This window comes from Carassius gibelio, chromosome A2 (assembly GCF_023724105.1).
Source record: "Carassius gibelio isolate Cgi1373 ecotype wild population from Czech Republic chromosome A2, carGib1.2-hapl.c, whole genome shotgun sequence".
In the NCBI taxonomy this organism is placed as follows: domain Eukaryota; kingdom Metazoa; phylum Chordata; class Actinopteri; order Cypriniformes; family Cyprinidae; genus Carassius; species Carassius gibelio.
This window is the reverse complement of record NC_068372.1, coordinates 20,660,860-20,680,161: the sequence shown is the minus strand read 5'-3', so window position 1 is coordinate 20,680,161 and position 19,302 is coordinate 20,660,860. Positions and strand designations below refer to the sequence as shown.

At 37.7% G+C, this 19,302-nt stretch overlaps 1 protein-coding gene across 1 annotated transcript in view; it reads left to right on the top strand.

The window, feature by feature from the left end:
• Positions 1 to 19,302, top strand: part of LOC128030792 (beta-1,4-galactosyltransferase 2) — a 98,891-nt gene that overhangs the window by 10,147 nt on the left and 69,442 nt on the right. The window contains exon 2 of the mRNA XM_052618768.1: positions 5,221 to 5,653. Within this exon, the coding sequence (XP_052474728.1) occupies positions 5,317 to 5,653 (337 nt within the window). The 5' untranslated portion in view covers positions 5,221 to 5,316. The remainder of the gene's footprint in view (positions 1 to 5,220; positions 5,654 to 19,302) is intronic.

Genomic DNA, 19,302 nt, shown 5'->3' with positions numbered 1-19,302 from the left:
TGATGTCCTATATTAAGGACCATTACTGTGCTGAAACATCCACCCACAGCTCCAGCTCCAGAGAAAGATGCACATACTGCAGAATTTGCAGCCTCCATTGGTTTTCTTTGGCAGTTAACAGGAAATGTGATAATCAGAGAGAACCGTGAGTGAGGCTGATAGATTTCAAGTCTCTTGTTGGACTCTATAATATTAAGTATAATTTTTAGAACTATACTGTATGTTTATCTTTTTTCGTTATCTTTAGTTATGTTGTGAACAGGCCTTAGGTTCTGATTCAAGATGCTGATTAGACTGTATGATTATTGCTCAGGTGTGCCTTAGGCTGGCCACAATAAAAGGCCACTCTAAAATGTGCAGTTTTATCACACAGCACAATGCCACTGATGTCGCAAGTTTTGAGGGAGCTTGCAATCGGCATGCTGCCTGCAGGAATGTCCACCAGAGCTGTTTGCCTGTGAATTGAATGTTCATTTCTCTACCATAAGCCATCTCCAAAGGCAGTACATCCAACCAGCCTTACAACCGCAGACCACATGTAACCACCCTAGCCCAGGACCTCCACATCCAGAATCTTCACCTCCAAGATCGTCTGAGACCAGGCAACAGGACAGCTGCTGCAACAATCGGTTTGCATAACCAAAGATTTTCTGTACAAACTGTCAGAAACCGTCTCCGGGAAGCTTATTTGCATGCTCTTCGTCCTCAGCGGGGTCTCGACCTGACTGCAGTTCATCACTGTAGCCGACTTGAGTGGGCAGATGCTTACATTCGATGGCGTCTGGCACTTTGGAGAGGTGTTTTCTTCACGTATGAATCCCGGTTTTCCCTGTACAGGGCAGATGGCAGACAGCGTGTATGGAGTTGTGTGCATGTATGGCAACATAAGCGTTTGCTAATGTCAACGTTGTGGATCGAGTGCCCCATGGTGCAAGGATCTGTACACAATCCCTGGAAGCTGAAAACATACCAGTTCTTGCATGGACAGCATAGTCACTGGACATGTCACCCATTGAGCATGTTTGGGATGCTCTGGATCGGCGTATTCAACAGCATGTTCTAGTTCCTGCCAATATCCAGCAACTTTGCACAGCCATTGAAGAGAAGTGGACCAACATTCCACAGGAGACAATCAACAACCTGATCAACTCTATGGGAAGGAGATGTGCTGCACTGTGTGAGGCAAATGGTGGCCACACCAGCTACTGACTGGTTTTCAGACCCCCCGATATAGTAAAACTGCACATTTTTGAGTGGCCTTTTATTGTGTCTATCAGCATCTTGATGTGCCACACCTGTGAGGTGGATGGATTATTTTGGGAAAGGAGAAATGCTCACTAACACAGATTTAGACAGATTTGTGAACAATATTTGAGAGAAAGGCCTTTTGTGTACATACTGTAGAAAAAGTCTAAGATCTTTGAGTTCAGCTCATGAAAAATGGGTGCAAAAACAAATGTGTTGCGTTTATAATTTTGTTCAGTGTGTGTGTGTGTGTGTGTGTGTGTGTGTGTGTGTGTGTATATATATATACATTCACTGGCCACTTTATTAAAAACACCTGTTCAATTGCTTGGTAACACACATTGCTAACCAGCCAATCACATGGCAGCAACTAAATGCATTTAAGCATCTAGATGTGGTGAAGACTACTTGCTGAAGTTCAAACTGTGCATCAGAATGAGGAAGAAAGGGGATTTAAGTGGCTTTGAATGTGGAATTGTTGTTGGTGCTAGACAGGCTGGTCTTGGTATTTAAAAAAACTGCTGATCTACTGGGATTTTCACTAGAGATGTTCCGATACCCTTTTTCTCTTCCCGATACAGATTCCGATACCTGGGCTCAGGGTATCGGCCGATATGGAGTACTGATCCGATACTTGGGTGTGTATCTGTATACAGCTGTATATAATACTAGCCCTGTGTAAATTATTTTATGGTGTGCTTCAGACTTATCCCTTAATAAAACATGAAGAAATACATGGTGAACTACTGTATTTATTAAAGTATTTTTATTATTTGACATGAATTTGACCGTAATATTATTTATTTTCTTAAGCCAAAAAGAACTTCAAATGCTTGAAAAAATCTAAGGTATTTTAGTTTTACAGTATAACTATAAAAAACTGCAACAAATAAGTCTAGGAATATAAAAAATTATATATTAATCAGATAATCTCTTTACAACAAAACAAGTAAAAAACAAGCAACCGTCTAGGCATAATTATTATTATTAAAGGGTTAGTTCGCCCAAAAATGAAAATTATGTCATTAATAACTCACCCTTATGCTGTTCCAAACATGTAAGGCCTCCTTTTATCTTCGGAACACAGTTTAAGATATTTTAGATTTAGTCCGAGAGCTCTCAGTCCCTCCATTGAAGCTGTGTGTACGGTATAATGTCCATGTCCAGAAAGGTAAGAAAAACATCATCAAAGTAGTCCATGTGACATCAGAGGGTCCGTTAGAATTTATTGAAGCATCGAAAATACATTTTGGTCCAAAAATAGCAAAAACGACGACTTTATTCAGCATTGTCTTCTCTTCCGTGTCTGTGTGAGAGAGAGTCTTAATCAAAGCAGCTGGATTTCCGGTTCGCGAACGAATCATTCAGTTCACCAAATCGAACTGAATCGTTTTAAACGGTTCGTTTTAAACACTGCCGCCCCTGATCTATAATATAGAAGCGGCTTCACTGTCTGTTTGCAGTTTAGAACGCGATGAATGATCCAGTCATATATTGATCAATGCATTCTGAGCAGCGAAGAAGAACCGTGCAGCGGTTAGGCAAAGCTATCGGTCATAACTAGGTATTTTTTAAGAAAATGATTATTTCCAAACACAATTATTTCCGTTTCCATTTTCAGAAGTTGTGAATGGTACCAAAATAGTGAACTGTACCATACCACTTTTTTGGTACTCTTCCCTTGGGGTACCTAGCACAGTAGTTCAGTAGCTAAAGGGTGGAGCTACATTCACTGCAGAACGTTGATTGGTTGATAGAGAACCGCCACTTGCACGTGCTTCAAGGGGAATGACAACACAAGAGGAATGAATCTGGACAACTGCCAGTCCCTGACAACTGCATAACAACACAACACATCACATTACTTCATCATAAGTCTAGAAGTTGGTTCTTCATCAAATTTGATGAAAAAGAGGAATTTAGGTAATGCTTCTGTATAGTCTCTCTTTCTGCTGTTGTTGTCTCCTTTCTGTCCATTGACTCCTTGCACCTTATTTTCCTTTTCCAGTCATCTTCTATTCTTACCTTATATCTTACTTATTCTCCCACCTCTCAGTAACAGTATTTTTGGCTTGTTCCTGTGTCTGCTGGTGTAATTCATTATGGGGGTTGGTGAGTGTTGAGCATTCCCTAAAGGAGCCCAAACCAGGCTGAGCCGTGTGAATTGTGTCAGACAGTTTTGTTGTTGTTTTTTTCTCCCTAGTGCTGATGATGGTTATTGCAGAGGAGTCACACATGATGTGCGGGGTAGTGGACGAGAGTGCAGGTGAGGTGTGGTTATGGACCCATTCGCTGCAGGTGTTGAGAGATCCGTATATCCTATACTTCCTCCCCAACACGGTCAGCCTGTGTGTTAGTGCTTACAAGCTGCTTATGTTAGCCCCCCATCCGCACTGCCACAGGGGAGCTTTCAACAGCTGGCAATGTGTGAAATCAAGAGGCTTTTCCATTTAGTTTCATCCAGAGATCACGCCAGGAGAGAGTGAGTGGGAGTAAGGTCTCCGACTTCAGGCTGTAGTCTGTTGATTCGTAAACTTCCTTGCCTTTGGCCTATTACACGTAAGGTTGATTGGAAAATCCCGTCAACATTTGAATTGCTCATAGCAACCTGGAGAAAGCTGCAGTTTCTCTGTTGCTGTGTTAATTACAACGTTTTATATAGATTTTTCTTACACTTATTTTTGCTTCACACGGTTAATGGAGCTTAGAAGTGAGTTTGGGCTTTATTTATCAATATTATAAAGAGAAATAATGATGTGAGAAAGGAATTTTATGGTAAAGATCATTCAGTGCCAGGGTTTATTGTATTCTCTTTTTAAATGCATATGAATAATAATTGCCATTGATCTAAGATGTACAAAGCAGTCTTATTCTATAATTAAAGTGTGGCGTGACCCTAGTGTCCTTCCAGTTTAAATAATGAACTCACAAGATTCTAGATTGTTTATGTTTTAATAAATGATTACTGATTAAAATCAGTGTTTCTCGGTTGGTGGGGTTCTTCCTGCTGTGGAGGACAAGAAACAAACATTAAGTGCAAATAATAAAATTAAGCTAACTATAAAGCCACATTTTGCTAAAATAGCAAAATCAATCTGTTTTATAAGTTTTCCAAACCTATAGTTGACAAAAATGTACCATGTTCAAACCATGGACTTAATATTAATATTTCTGTTAATATCAGTGTTTTACCAAATACATTTTTGTTTAAAAGTTTAGGGTCAAAAAGATTTTAAACTCTTTTCTATTATAATATATTTTACGATGTAAATTATCACTGTGATGTCAGAGCTGGTTTTTATAGTTAGTTTTCAGTGTCACATGATCCTTCAGAAATCATTCTGATGCAGATTTTTGTGCTCATCTTGTGTTGAAAATATATATATATTTTTTTAAACTGCAATAAATTTTGTCAGGATTCTTTGATGAATAGAAAGTGTAAAAGAGCAAAATTTTCTGTGAAATATTAATGAATTGCTTTACATTATACATGTCTTTACTGTCACTTTTGATCAATTAAGAACACCCTTATATATATATATATATATATATATATATATATATATATATATATATATATATATATATATATATATATATATATATATATATATATATAGTAGAATATGAGTGATAAAGTAAAACCAGTTGGGGACTACTATTTTAAACACTATTAACGAATTATGTAACATTCAAGTACACACAAATTATTAGCTCATCTACTACTGCAATGTTAGCACAGCTATAGGCAAGCTACTCTGACATAGTATTAACGTAATTAGTGTTTGGTTAAACAGTAATTGTATGCTGCAATAGAGAGCATTTAAACCTAGCCAACAGTTCAAAGCTATTTCTGCATTTGGAATTTTGCATTTTCTTTTGGCTTAATGGACTCCTGAAATTTAGTCTCACCACAAAAGTGAAATCATAAATAGACTGGAGTCTAATGTAACTCCCCTCACTTTTGTTTTGTAGGTGATATTCGTAAATTGCAGTCCAGGAGGGTTCAGCGGCGCGGAGAGGTGACGTTGACCGGATGCGTGTAGCGGAGCGTGCCGTGTGGCTTTGACCATGAGCCGGCTGATGTTGGGCCGGACCCTGGAGCGGATCTGCAAGGCTGTGCTGTTGCTCTGCCTGGTGCACTTCCTCATCATGATGATCCTCTACTTCGATGTCTACAGCCAGCGCTTTGACATCTTCAGCCGTTTCAACAATGGCCGTGGAGTGAACAGCTCACGTGGACCCCACCACTACTACTATAATCTCTCCAGTGGAAGGCCCAACACTACCTTTGCAAGCTACCTGGCCACAGCTGACCATCTTATGCCCAGCACCAAGCCAGAAGCCAACCAGACACCCCCGACCCCTAAGCCATTACCACCATGTCCGGAGGTACCGCCTGGTCTGGGTAAGTTCTTATAGGTGTTGCACATAAAGTATATGAAAAGTATTAGTGTTAGGGCTGCAAATTGACTCAAAATAGAATCAAAATTGTTACATAGTGTCCTATCTTAAAACTAGAACTTATGGTCAGGTACACACTACAACTCAAAATTTTTACAATGAAAAACATACATATTTTAAACTTTATAAACTAGTTTATGCTAACTGATGAACATGGAAGCACAGAGGAGAGAGCAAAACAGCGGTCACAAATTAGAAGAACAACACAAGGATTTGTAAAGAAAAATGTCAGAGGATTTCGATATAAGCCAAGAGGAGACTGGTCTTCCTTTACTGTAAACAAAAGTTGGTTCTCGTCAGACTAGCATATTCTCACCGGAGCTTATGCTATGCCTACATCCTTCTTCATCCACTGGAACACCTCTTCCACAGTTTGTGGAAGCTAGTTTATAAAGTTTTAAATGTGGATATTTTTCTTACACAAATGAATTGCTTAACTTCAGGAGGACTATATTAACTCCCCAGAGCCATGTGGAGCACTTTTTATGATGGATGGATGCACTTTATTTTGCTTCAAAATCTTGACCAGCATTCATTGCCATTATAAAACTTGAAAGAGCAAGGACATTTTTTTAATATAGCGCTGATTGTATTCTGAAAGATAGTCTGCACAGTTGTAGTCTGAAAGAAGAAAGTGATATACTGTACACCTAGGGTGGTTTGAGGGTGAGTAAACGATGGGCTAATTTTCACTATCCTTTTAAGGTCAGGTATTTTCTTAAAAAGGAAGCTCTTTTCAAGGATTTAGATCAGGCTTCCCTGTTGGAACTTCATAAAAGTAAAAACAAAATCCCTTGCTTAACTACAGCAATCAATCTTTCAATTATGCAAAGAAAAAATATGAATAATAAAAGTGACAGTAACACATGGAAGGCACTCAAAACTCTCAATTAGTGGTCCGAACAGTTGAAATCTAGGAAGCAGAAGATGACTGGCGTGTTATAAGGGACATGTGGGCATCTCAGAACCATAATGGATTCTCTGCAGACTCCAATTACTGTAAAAGCCGATGTCTCGCTCTGTTTTCTGAGCTGACTGGAGAGTTAAAATGGATTTAACATCAGCATGTACTTCAGCGCTTTCATATTTCATCTGTCGAATCGCTTTATTATCAGTCTCTTACGCGGTGCGAGACGTGTTCAAAGAAAATGACCTGTGTGCATGACTAACAAGACTGTACCAATTTACTGTCTCATTACTGTGTCAGTCTATACTTGTTCACCATAGAATAAAATGTATGGAAAAAGGGACAGAACTGCATTATGGCACATCTTCCTAGGTGTGATTATTATGCAACAGGACTGTACATTCAAATTGAAGTAATATACGCCATCTGCATAAAGAAAAAAAAACACATTAATTACCATGTCATTGCAGTGCAATTTTTAGCTCATAATAGGGCAAACCTTCATAATGAATGTGCAGCAGCGCTATTTGATATGCCTGCAAGCAGCGGGCCTTTGCCACCCATATCCTTCTAATGAGTTTAAAGCAGAGCTCTGGAGGGAGTTGAGCTGTGTCATATGACTCGAATGATGTCTAGCCTGCTCAGAGGTCTCTCTCTTCCTCTGTTTTCATACTTTTTATGCCTACCCTCTTGAGTAATGACAGAAACCCAAGATGGCCATTTCAAAACTTGTTATTTTCACACTCGGGGCACAAAATGCTGAGAGAATTGAATCAATGTCTTAGGGGGCTCTTCATGAAATCAGATTCTGTCTCACATCCGTGTGGCAAAGTGGATTCTGTCATTCACTTTGACAGGAAGGGTTCAAATGAAAACGCTTTACTGTATTCCCAGCTTTTTTTGCATCCTTCTTCCCGTCTTCTAGCTGCTGGAAGTACAAAGCACCCTGTGTCGACCACTGTTTTCAAAGAATAGTGAGTTTTCAGATGCTTTAGCTGTTGAAGTGTGGAACAGACTGTTCATGAGACCATCCCAGCCTCTCAAGCTCAAAGCCACATTTTAGTTTGTCATTTGCAGTGCTGCTTAGTCTTCAATATGCCACTTGTAATGCATATTTGATGTTTGCCATCAAACGCTTGCTCTTTGGCAATTAGAAAACTGTAAACATTTTGAAAAATTGTCTTGATTGAGATGGCATTGAGCCGTTATTAGCCCAAAGAGGTTTCACAAATGAACATTGATTGGATTTGGCGCACCCTTTCCATCATCCTGTTTACGAGCGCTGACCTGTTTATGTTAGTTTAGAGAGACTCTAATGTAATGGAGGCATATAAAGAGCAGACATTTCCAGCAAGATTTTCTGTGGTGGTCCCAGGTGCATGTAGAACAAGGATCTTATTGCGGCAGAGGCCTGCAGGGAAAACCTGGGGTCTGTGGTAGATTGCATCCCAGCTGGCAGGTGTGGCTCATGGCTGATGATGACTCACTGGTGCCGGATTCCCAGAGGGGAATTGTGTCAGCATGGCAGCCACCACACAAACGGCAGGAGGCTTTCTTGTTATAATCACTCACAAGCAATTAAAGCATTAAAAATAGCCAACAACATGGTATTACACACAGAACGTTTTTACATTATAGCTAAAGGTAATATAAATTCTCTCATCACTTACCTACATTAGGGTTCAAAAGTATACACGCACACCAAATTTAATTTGAATATGTTTGTAAACATTTATGTTTTGATTAGGGCTGTCACTTTTAGTTCGAAAATCGATTGCACAATCGATTGGACCAACCAAAAAAAGTTTTGAAAATGAAAATAGGGAATCGATTTTAACCAAATATGTACACTATTAATTTTAAAAGAATTAAACAATTAAAAAATTTAGATATTTCAAAACTCACAAAAAAGCAGAAAAAGAAAATAAAGAATTCCGAAAGTGTAGTATGCGTTGCGAAAGCTAGATATAAAATACCAGGAATTTTACGCTTCTATAAGACCCAGTGACATCGAAAGCGTCCTCTTATGCTGCGTTCACATCAAATGCGAATAGAGCGTCTGGCGCGAATGATTTCAATGTTAAGTCAATGTAAAGCGTTTACGCGCTTCTGGTCTCGCGGCACGGTAGACGCGAATTCGCCTCATTCGCACATCTAGTTACAGAAGATCCTGAGTTATGAAAAGGACCATTGCAAGCTGACAGCGACCGGTAATACCCCCACCTTGCGCAGCTGTACCTGAGTGTCCCTGGGACATCAGTGCGGTCGGAGCACGTCTTCTCAACAGCTGGACATATAGTGAATAAAAAACGCTCTGCTCTGGACCCCGAAATGTTGATCGACTTGTTTTCCTGTCCAATAAATTTGTAATGGTCCTAGCCTACATTTCCTTAAGCCTGCCTATTGCCGCCAAGCCTAAGTGCCGGTTATGTTCATATAAAAAAATTTGAGAATGTTGCACTGCTGTTGCTGTTCTGCACGAAACGTCATGCCAATAAATACGAGATATTGCTGTCTTGTGTGTTTCCAGTGCTCTCTTTGCATTCGTCCGTTATTTGACGTTGAAAAAGGAAACGTTTTTTTTTTAGTCATGGAAAATCGATTTTACAATCGATTCAATGAACACTTGTCTTAAAAATCGAAAAAGATTTTTTTCACAAAAGTGACAGCCCTAGTTTTGATAAATGTTAGACATTGGAACATTTTGAGAGTAAATAAACACAATGAAGTGGCTATGGATTGGAAGTTGCGATAATGAAACGGAGTGAACGGCTTCTTAAGAAAAAATTTATTACTGCTATCTCATATGAGTGACAGGTTGACTTGTCCTCGCTCCATTTTGATTAAAGATTACGAGGCAAATCTTTTGCCGGAGAATCTTTAGCAATTCTCAAAATGAATATCCTTTTTTTGTGTTTGTGTGTGTGATGCGTAAATTCACTTTAAAATGATTGATTTTTTGTTTTAATTCATTTAGACAAAATAGTATACAATTTAAATATTAGTCATTTATCGGTTAATAATCGAAAGCCATGAAAATAGATACTGCTTACTGTATTGGACATAATTTTAATATTGGGGCATCACTAAATTAAATGTTAGCAAATTTGTGACATTGACAGATAATCAGATATTCATTCTTTCATTGAACTAGAAGCTGTTTAGCTTGTTCTCACGAATACTGGATAATGTGATCTTCAGATTTCACATTAGTTTATAAAATTCTGGCAGTTTGAGTACTGTTGTCATTAAAGTAGAAGGAGGAGATCAAATACTCATTAATAAATGTGTGAATTTTTCAGTTCAGCTTTTCACTTAGTTTAATTTCACTGATAATTGAATTAGAATTCGATAAATTCAGAATAGAAGCAGTTTCACTAGTGATCCCACTGTCCTAAATATGACTAGTGCACCTGCCGAAGTGAATAGTTCAGTCAGTAACTCATTTAAGCGTCTCATAGAGCTGATGTGTTGGGATGCTGTACCCTGTGGCATTCTGTCTGTGACTGTACTCGAATGAAACAGCCAGCTGGCTCAAGTGGCAGAGGCTCTGGCTTATGGGAAACTGACATCGACTCCATGAGGAGCGACATACATTCTCTCTGGCCTGCTGGCAACGATCTCTCCCTCAGGTTTCCATCAAGCTAGAGGGGAAAGCTCATCTCATGGACAGCATTTTGGGCAAAGCCAACACTTCGGCAGAAAGACATTCGGAAACATGTCAGCGCTTGCAGGGGATGGACGGCCCGGCATCCTGGCCCGTTGGCCGTGTAAACAGGTGCGGTTCTCATCCGGATCGCGGGTCCGGCAGCTCACGTCTCTGGTGGCATGGGAATCCCTCAATGCACACCCTTCCTGGACCCACGAGGGCACCAGTTTGCATGCACGGGGAAGAGACCGGTCTCGAGGCGCATTGGGCTTTTAAACAGCGGCGGTGATGAGGCTCCATTTCCTTAAGGTGTGCCCCATCACACACTCCAGCCCTGGCTGATCCAGCACCCCTCCTCTCACACACCCACTCCTGTCGGGAGCCTGGTGAAGGGAGGCGATTTAGTATGGGGTGCCGATGATAACCAGGGAGGAGGCAGCTGACTAGTCACACAATATTCATGGACATTGTACAGTAATGTGTACATGACTCAAGCAGTTTCTCTTCTTCTCTCTGCTGAGTCAGTTGCTTGCTAGTCGTGTTGTCAGGCTACCACAATGTGTTAATATCTTACAATACAGTAATACCAGAGATCTGTATGTTAATTATTGTAAAAGAGCTTATAAAGCAAACTGTGTTTGGCACAAAGGCAGAATAATGTCTTCTAGTTCAGGAATAGTATCAAGGCGACAGCTACAGCTTCAGCTTTATTTTCCGTGCTTTGTTAGTAGCAGGAGAAGATGTTTATATTTGTATTTTTTGTCAGCCTATTTTCTTTCACCAGGGCAAGCAGTGTTTTCTCTTGGTGTTTCAAGCTGCACTGCTCCTGCACATGTTGTAATAAATGTTTCAGTAAGGGCAATCTCAGTCGACAATCAGTCATGTGTGTAGGATGTGTATGCAGACAAATTTCTTAAATGGTCTTTTTACAGGTACCTTTAAGCAGTAATTGAATTGATTTCCCACAGTTTCCCCTTCAAGAACTACAAAAATTCACACTCATTAAATTATGCAGCTTGTTCTTATTCATCATAAGAAACATGAATATATTAACAAGCGTTATGATCTCATTTGCTTCCGTTTTAGTTAGTGATTTTACTGCTAAATTATTCAAATCAAAAAGCAGTTATGAATCACTAACAAAAATTAATTGGAGGGAAAAATATTAATATTATTTCTAATTGATTTATTTATATTTTTTCAATTAAATTATTTTAGAAGCAAAATTGTAATAATCTCAGTTCAACTTTTCATCCACTCTCAATTTTACAAGATAAAGTTCATTTAAAGCATTAGCAAAGACACAATCCACTTTTATTCATCCATTACAGCCTTGTTTTAAGATGCTTCTTGGATCTCTTTCATGAATTATTTATGACCATTATTCAGTTTTCACTGGATTTCTTGTGCCCTAGTAAAAGTAAACCAGTGTTTTTAGTGTTTCTCTAATAAATTTTTGTCTTTGGATGGGCACCCCAAGGGTCTGTGGGGTTCTCTTAGCAGAAGGTATAAATAGCTCTTTGGCATCCCCCTGCCGGGTCCAGGCTCCGCCCGTCACCTTCCCTGCAGCGCCTGCTTGCTTCCACCAACATGCTCACTGAATATGTGGAAGGACACTTAATGTTCCATGTCTTACAAGAAGAATGCCTTCATAAATTACTTCATAATGGTAAATTTTTATCCGCTGAGCAGTACTCAGTCATTCAGCGGCCTTTATGTATGTACATTTAAAACAGGTTATATTGTACAAGGCAGCTTTTTTTTTTTTTTTTTGCAGCTGTTAAGTGCAAGAATGAAATATTCAGTGGTATTTTGCCCAGTAATTTCATCTCTTGTTTTATCACTGTTTACTGCACTTTCATCACAGAATAGGATTAGCTCATATGATCGCATCATGTATTTCTCATCAGATATGAATTGCTTTCAGTGAGATAACGACATCTCTGATATTTAAGTGGAGGAAACAGAAATGGAAAAGCTTTGATAATTCAGCCATAATTAGCATGATCAGTCTAATTTTATTCAGGAGTCCTCAAAGATGCCTGAAAAGGTTAAGGTGGATAATACCAATACATAAATTTTGATTTGATTTGATGTTATTTATTAGACATGTCATTTTCTTATGTGATGCAACAGCTTATTAAAGATGGAAAACACAACGATGGAAAAGCGCTCTGGAAAGGGGAAATCTGCTTTAAAATTAAGTCGTTTTCTTGCTCTATGTTATTATTTATGTGCTATTATAGTATTTATTAATATTTTGATTAAGCTTTAATTTCTATCTTTTCAGTTTTTATTTAATTTTTAGTAACTTTATGTGTTTCTGTTTTAAAAAATGTTTTTAATATTCCTTTTTAGATTTTATCTAAATGTTTATTTTTATTTCACTTTTAGTTTTATTCATTTTAATGCTTAAACCTTTATATTTCACATAGGAAACAAGTGAGAAAACATAACATTTATATTTCATTTCAGCTTGATTTCATTTGTTGGTTTTTAGTTTTTAATGATTCTAGTTTTTGTTAACAATAACAACACTGTTCTGTGGTGTGTATTTAAGACAGGTTTTTTTTATTTTTTTTTATTCACTGCCGGCCTGTTTGGACTCTCAGTGAATCCTCAGAATGTGATAGTTAATGGGGCAGCAGTATTAAGAGTGTCACATGGGTTCAGTGTCTGAGAGAATATTGTAGACAGAATCGATGAATGCCAAATGTGAACTCAAGGAGCTAAGACAGCAAGGCAGGCAGAGAAAATTGCATCCATCCCCGCCATAACACTCGGGAAGCCATTAAGATGTTGGTCCCTTAACTAGACAGGCAGCGAGCTTTTCCAAATGATAAATGACAAAACAGAAGACTAATATTGTCATCCGGAAGGGGATTACAAAATTGTTTTATTTAATTATTTATTTATTTTGCCATCATCCCTGTGATGGAAAGCTTTGAGCAGAGAGTGTTGAATGTCTGGTGTGGATATTTTTTTTTTATTTTATAGGATGGATATAATTTTAAAATGCAGATGTGGATGCAATGGTTTTATTTCACTCCTCATAAACCCCTCTCAATGAAGCCGTTAATAATATGAAACCTCAGAAATAGAGAACGGAATGTCAGTGTTATTGGTTTCATTTATTTATTTATTTTCAACTGATTTAATTAGACATTTCAGTTGTGTCAGTGTCTGTTGATTTATTCTGATGTGTTTGATTATTTATTAGCTCTGTTTATTCGTGCATTATGTTTGTGTAGTTTTCTCTGGATTATGTTAGGAAAGCTAGGTCTGGGAAATCAGGGGTATGTCCTAAAAGAGATCAAAGGATTTGATGCACACATATTGGATTAGGCCAAGGCCTGTTTAATACAATAAGCTTAAACTGATGGCTATTATTGCACTAACAGGATAAGTGACCTCTCATCCTATCTGGTTTAACCAGTAGACACCGGTGAGATCAATACGAGGTCTCGCAGCCTGTCGCTAATGTCATGTTCCTGCCAACTGGAGACTCCAGATCTCATTTCAAAATGTTTGAAGCTCTGAGAATATGATGATGAATCTCACTGGCATCAAGCTCTTGGCAGAAGTACCTTACTGACTCTCATTATTATTATTTTTAACACAGGTTCAAGTTTCGCTGAATTCGTAGATTTGGTGGGTATGCAAATCTGAAAAAGTTTTCTATTCAGTATTCCTGCAGGCACAAAAGCTAACATCAGTGGTAAAAATTTAACCTCTGTTACTCATCAATGTATTTTGGTATTTTGTGAGTTTTGAAGATGTATATATACACTGCCAGTCAAGTTTTTGAACAGTAAGATTTTGAATATTTTTAAAGAATTATTTTCTGCTCACCAAAATACAGCAAAATCTGAAATATTGTGAAACTGCTTTTTATTTGAATATATTTTAAAATGTAATTTATTTCTGTGATTTCAAAGCTGATTTTTTTTTTTTTTTTTTTGGCATCATTACTTCAGTCTTCAGTGTCACATGATCCTTCAGAAATCATTCTAATATTCTGATTTGCTGCTCAAAAACAGTTGATGAGGTTCATATATGGCTTTAAATAATATATTGATTATATCATTAATGTAAAAATATAATACACACACACACACACATATATATATATACTCTTGTTCTGATAATGTGAGTAATGTTTAGTTAACCATGAAAATGTGATGGGGACATGAGTTTACATTTGATAAAAAAAAAGAAAAAAAAGCTTGCCTTACATAATCTAAGTTGCATAATCTGAGAAGAATTGCTAAACCGAATGGCTAACATCGCCTACGAATGTCTGAGTTGTGAAACATGGGCTCCTAAATATGAGAAGAGTCATGAGAATGTCTCTGATGAGTCAGTCCCCCCACAGTGACATTAGACTGGTGGACCACCATCTCACAGAATACCTGCCAGTGGCATCACATGTCACATTTGATTCATGACAAATGGATTTTGTGCATTATGTAAATAAGAAAAAAAAGCCATCGACCACATTTGTCACTTGTAATAAAATAAAACAAGTTTCTACAGATTTTTGTTTAAGCTGCAATCACAAGGTCATCCGTTTACTGCTGTAATAGTGAGAGTTTCCATTTCCCCTTTCAAGAATGAAGGACAGTGTAATGAACGAGAGAGATTGAGCTCTACCATAGAACAACTGCATAGCACAGTAATTGATTTTTAAAAAGAGCAATGTAATCCTTAAGCTCTGGCAAATTCCTTTTTGGCAGAAGGTCTTTTCAAGTTTTCTGTGCTACATCCAGGCTGTTTTTAGGAACAGAGAAAGAGAACGAGAGAAAGCAGGATACTTGATAAATTTGGCTCTGTTAAATTGCCTACTGGTTCCTATTGTGTTCCTTTACATCATGCTCAGTAAAAAAAAAAAGATCAACCTTAGATAAAGCAAAGAATGCTGAAAAGAACTAAATATTTACTGGATTATTGTAGTTTTTGTATTTGGTGTTTACAATATACAGTAAACAGATAAATATATACTAGTTTTTTTGACAGCTGATGCCGATACCGATATCTTTTTTTTTATATATATATATATATATATATATATATAAAAAAAAAAAAAATCATTTGACAATAGATTAAAGAATAAATGTGTAAAATAAACATACTTATACTTTAGATGAAAAAGTATTTTCACAAATAAATAATTATTTAATAAAAAATATAATTGAAAAGGCAGAAGTCACTGTAACCAACAGGGCACTCAGTATTCTGGGAAGTTTGTGTGCATTGGGAATCATATTTTACAAATAAAGCAAGGGTAACAGTCATTTTACATATGCACACATTGAAAATGGCATGGATATGACGGTGGGCGAATGCATAAAGTGCAGCATAATATGAAATCACGAGTTTAAAGTTTAAAGCATTTAATTCACACGGACCGACCGTCAAACGGAGAACACGTGATCATACTGGATAAAAATGCACACTTCACAAGATCTCACAGCTGGATTCGACTAAGTTTGCAAGGAATGAGAAATGAAATGTTCATTAGTCATTCAAAGTCTTGTTTAAATGATATAAACGCATATTTGCTTAATGCTGACGGCAAATAAGAAAGTATTAAAATGTTTGCCTTTCTATTGCTAATAATACATAAGCAATCGTTATAATACTTTCTGTATACATTTATACCTTTGTTTAACCATTCTATCGGATTATTCGACAGACTTCTATCCATATTAAACAGAACTGTTAACAACGACAGTGAACAAGAGGGATAATGTGTAAGCACTATGTGCTCTGGTGCCGTCAAATTAAAAGCCTTGAACACATCGGCCAAGCAGAAATTTTTTCCGGCCAATGCCGATATTTGTAAAATGCCAAATCTCAGCCGATATATCGGTCGACCACTAATCCTGGGGAAGTATGTGTGAGAATGTAAGTTTAAGTGCATATGACAAAGTCAGTAAGTCAAATTTCTTGATCTGTAGGTGAACCCAAAACACAAAGCAACATTCAAATTTGTTAAAATGGTGAAAAGATGGCTGCATTATCATGTTTATGACAATATGAAGATACTTGCTTGAAAACTTTAGCAATTGGACTTCCATGTATTTAATGGTTTTTACACTTAGAAGACAGAAGATGCGGTGTTGAATTTGACTGCAAATTTGATCGAATTGTTATAAAAAAAAATCTTCTGTTGTCTTCTAGTGTTATGCTGTTTGTTCAGTTCTTTGATGCATATTGATTGTTGCAGTGAAAACTGCAATGAATTGACATTTGGTTCCATTTAAACAGTTTACAGCAGAACAATTTGTCCTTGTTTACAGTCCTTGTTTACCCCTGGCAGGTTTTTCCTCACTGTTATTGTCCTGTTTCATCAGCCAAATCCCAAAGCGGAGGGAAAAGTGTTGAAATCTCAAGTGTTCTGTATACTCATTGTCAGTGGTAGTTAATGTCAGCCACAGATAAATTACTTCTATTAATTCGATTTAAAGACAATATGCAGCGACTTCCACTAGTAAGTGGGCTGCTCATAAATCATGAGGACTTTAGGAGCAGCATAATGAAACTGATGAAAATTTTAATGGCTCAGCATCCTAACTAAGATGTTAACAGTAGATGTTTTACAAGGTGTAAATGCTGCAGTCCAAATTTGCTGTCGCTGTTATGAGACTCTATTGTACGTTTTGAGCACATGATGTTTTGTTTTACAGCAGCTGTAAATGTTAATGTTATTGGAATTAACTGTATTTTGACTGACTGTTTTATTTATTTTTTTATAAGGCCACTTGGAATGCTGAGTATATCTCTTTGATTTTGCAATACAACCACTTTAAGGTGCTTTGGTCCACTTGCCTGTTGAAATGGCTGAAGCATATATCCAGTAAATCGCTTGTACCTTGAGGAAGTAGGTCACCACTGTAAACATCCCAGCAGTAACGGTTCCTGCTGTTGTAGCTGTAATGATCATGCAGTCACGGCCTCTGAAGATCTGGTTTAAAGGTTTTGTTTCCCAATACTAAATAAGAGAATGGAATTGTGCTGCACTGATGCACTAGTTACAGGTTCTTCTAGGTCTAGCCTTAAGAAAAGTCTTGAGGATATGAAAAAAAATGTCAGTTTTCTTTTTGTCATTATTGGATGGGCATGTTCAATAGCACAATGTCCTGGAATGTCTGTCAGTGCAAGGACTATATGAACAATGATTCAGTAGCATTCCTGGTGTTCTTTGTATACTCTGAAGCATTTGTACTGTACCTCCATTCTGACTGAATAAGCTGAAATTTATTTTTATGTTCTGTCTGTCTCCCTTTTCTCTTTCAGCTCTTTGTATTAAATGTGTCTTTTAGACTTAATTCAGAACTGATGGTCAGTACTTTGGAGCTTTCAATCAAAATCATTTTCTGCTATAGGCCTTCTGCTCAGATATCTCTCCAGCTGGCAGTGGAGAGGGGTGCATGTGGCCCAGTTAAACCCCAGGCTTTGGAGCGGCCACAGAATGATAAGGCTGAGCCAGTAACAAGCCTTCAAGCCGCTTGGCCCAAACTCCAATTACACTGGAACCCTGCTCTGAATTCTCAGCATGGACATGAAAGCCAGTTTAGTGGGGTATAATTTCACTGCGGCCATCAAAACTGCCCAGGGTTTCTGTTGGGTCATATTTATGACTCGTTCAAGGAAAAGGGACCAACAAAATAAATAGCAGCTTCACAGATTCCCCCTTTGAAAGTCAGCTTATTCTTGTAAAGTATATGACTAGTTGGGTTTTGATAATTTCTCTCTCATTTGAGAACCAACTAAAGTATGTGTGGATTTCTAAAGACTTGGAATCAATTGCTAAATTCCTGAACAAAGACAGGGCTCATTTTCCATAGAAAGGACATGCAATGTTCAATGACAAAGCTGGAGGAAGCGATCACAGTACCTTCTGGGATCTAGGATTTGAGCTATTCAGAAAAGGCTTGCCAAGCTGAAATCTTGCTAATTATTAATTATACACCCAAGCACTTGGCTCAGGGGCATGACATATTTTTGGAAATATGTTGTTCTCAGAAGGCAAAATAGTACATTTTGCCCTTCTAAGTACTGGCGGCCTCTGATACTGCCATCTTATGTTCAGCTAACAGCGAGATAAGGGCTTTTGGTTGTAAAAGACTGTCAAGCAGATAAAAATGCACAATGCAAATGTGCTCTGGAGTGTAATTGTGGTCTCATAGTCTCAGCTTCTGTTAAGAGGATATGAACTCAAAATAATCAGCTGAAATCATTGACCTCAAACAGTAGCACTCTGTAGTGATTAGCATTCTTATCTAACAGCTAATTTAGAAATATTTAAAGTCTTAAATGCAATTATCACTATTGCATGAGGGCTTGAAATGTTTTTTTTTTGTTTGTTATTTTTTTGGTTGCAAGAGATGCAACACGTTTCTATGAAAATTTTCAATTATCATTTTTTAGGTCTAGTTGTTGGCTAGACCTATGCAGGAGAAATGTGGAATATCTAAAGAATTGGTTCTGTTCAAATAAATAATAATAATAATAAAAAAAAACTATAAAAAGAGTACCCCAAAATGAGGATGATTATTTCACAGTGGGCATTTTTCTAGAGGGAAGCAGGTGTATTATTCTGTTCTGCTATCCTGAATGTTTTAAACATTTGTTGATTCATGTGTTTTTCTTTATAACCTTCATAATAAATAAGACACTCAAAGACACCATACATCATGAAAATGAAGGCTATAAAATACAAAACAATACAAAATACAAAGCTATATAAAACTCAAAGACATAGGGCCCTATTTTAACGATCTAAACGTAAAGTGTAAAGCGCATGGCACAGGTGCACTCAGGGAGTGTCCAAATCCACTTTTTCTACATATAACGGTCTGTGCGCTGGTGCTCATTTTTGGAATGGGTTGTCCGTATTCTCTGTGAGTAATGGGCGTAACATTCAGTACACCAATCAGAGTGTCATCTTCCATTCCCTTTAAGAGTGAGATGCGCTCGCGCCATGGCGGATCGCTTTATACATGGCGGAATTTGTTGGCGAAAAAGCTGGATG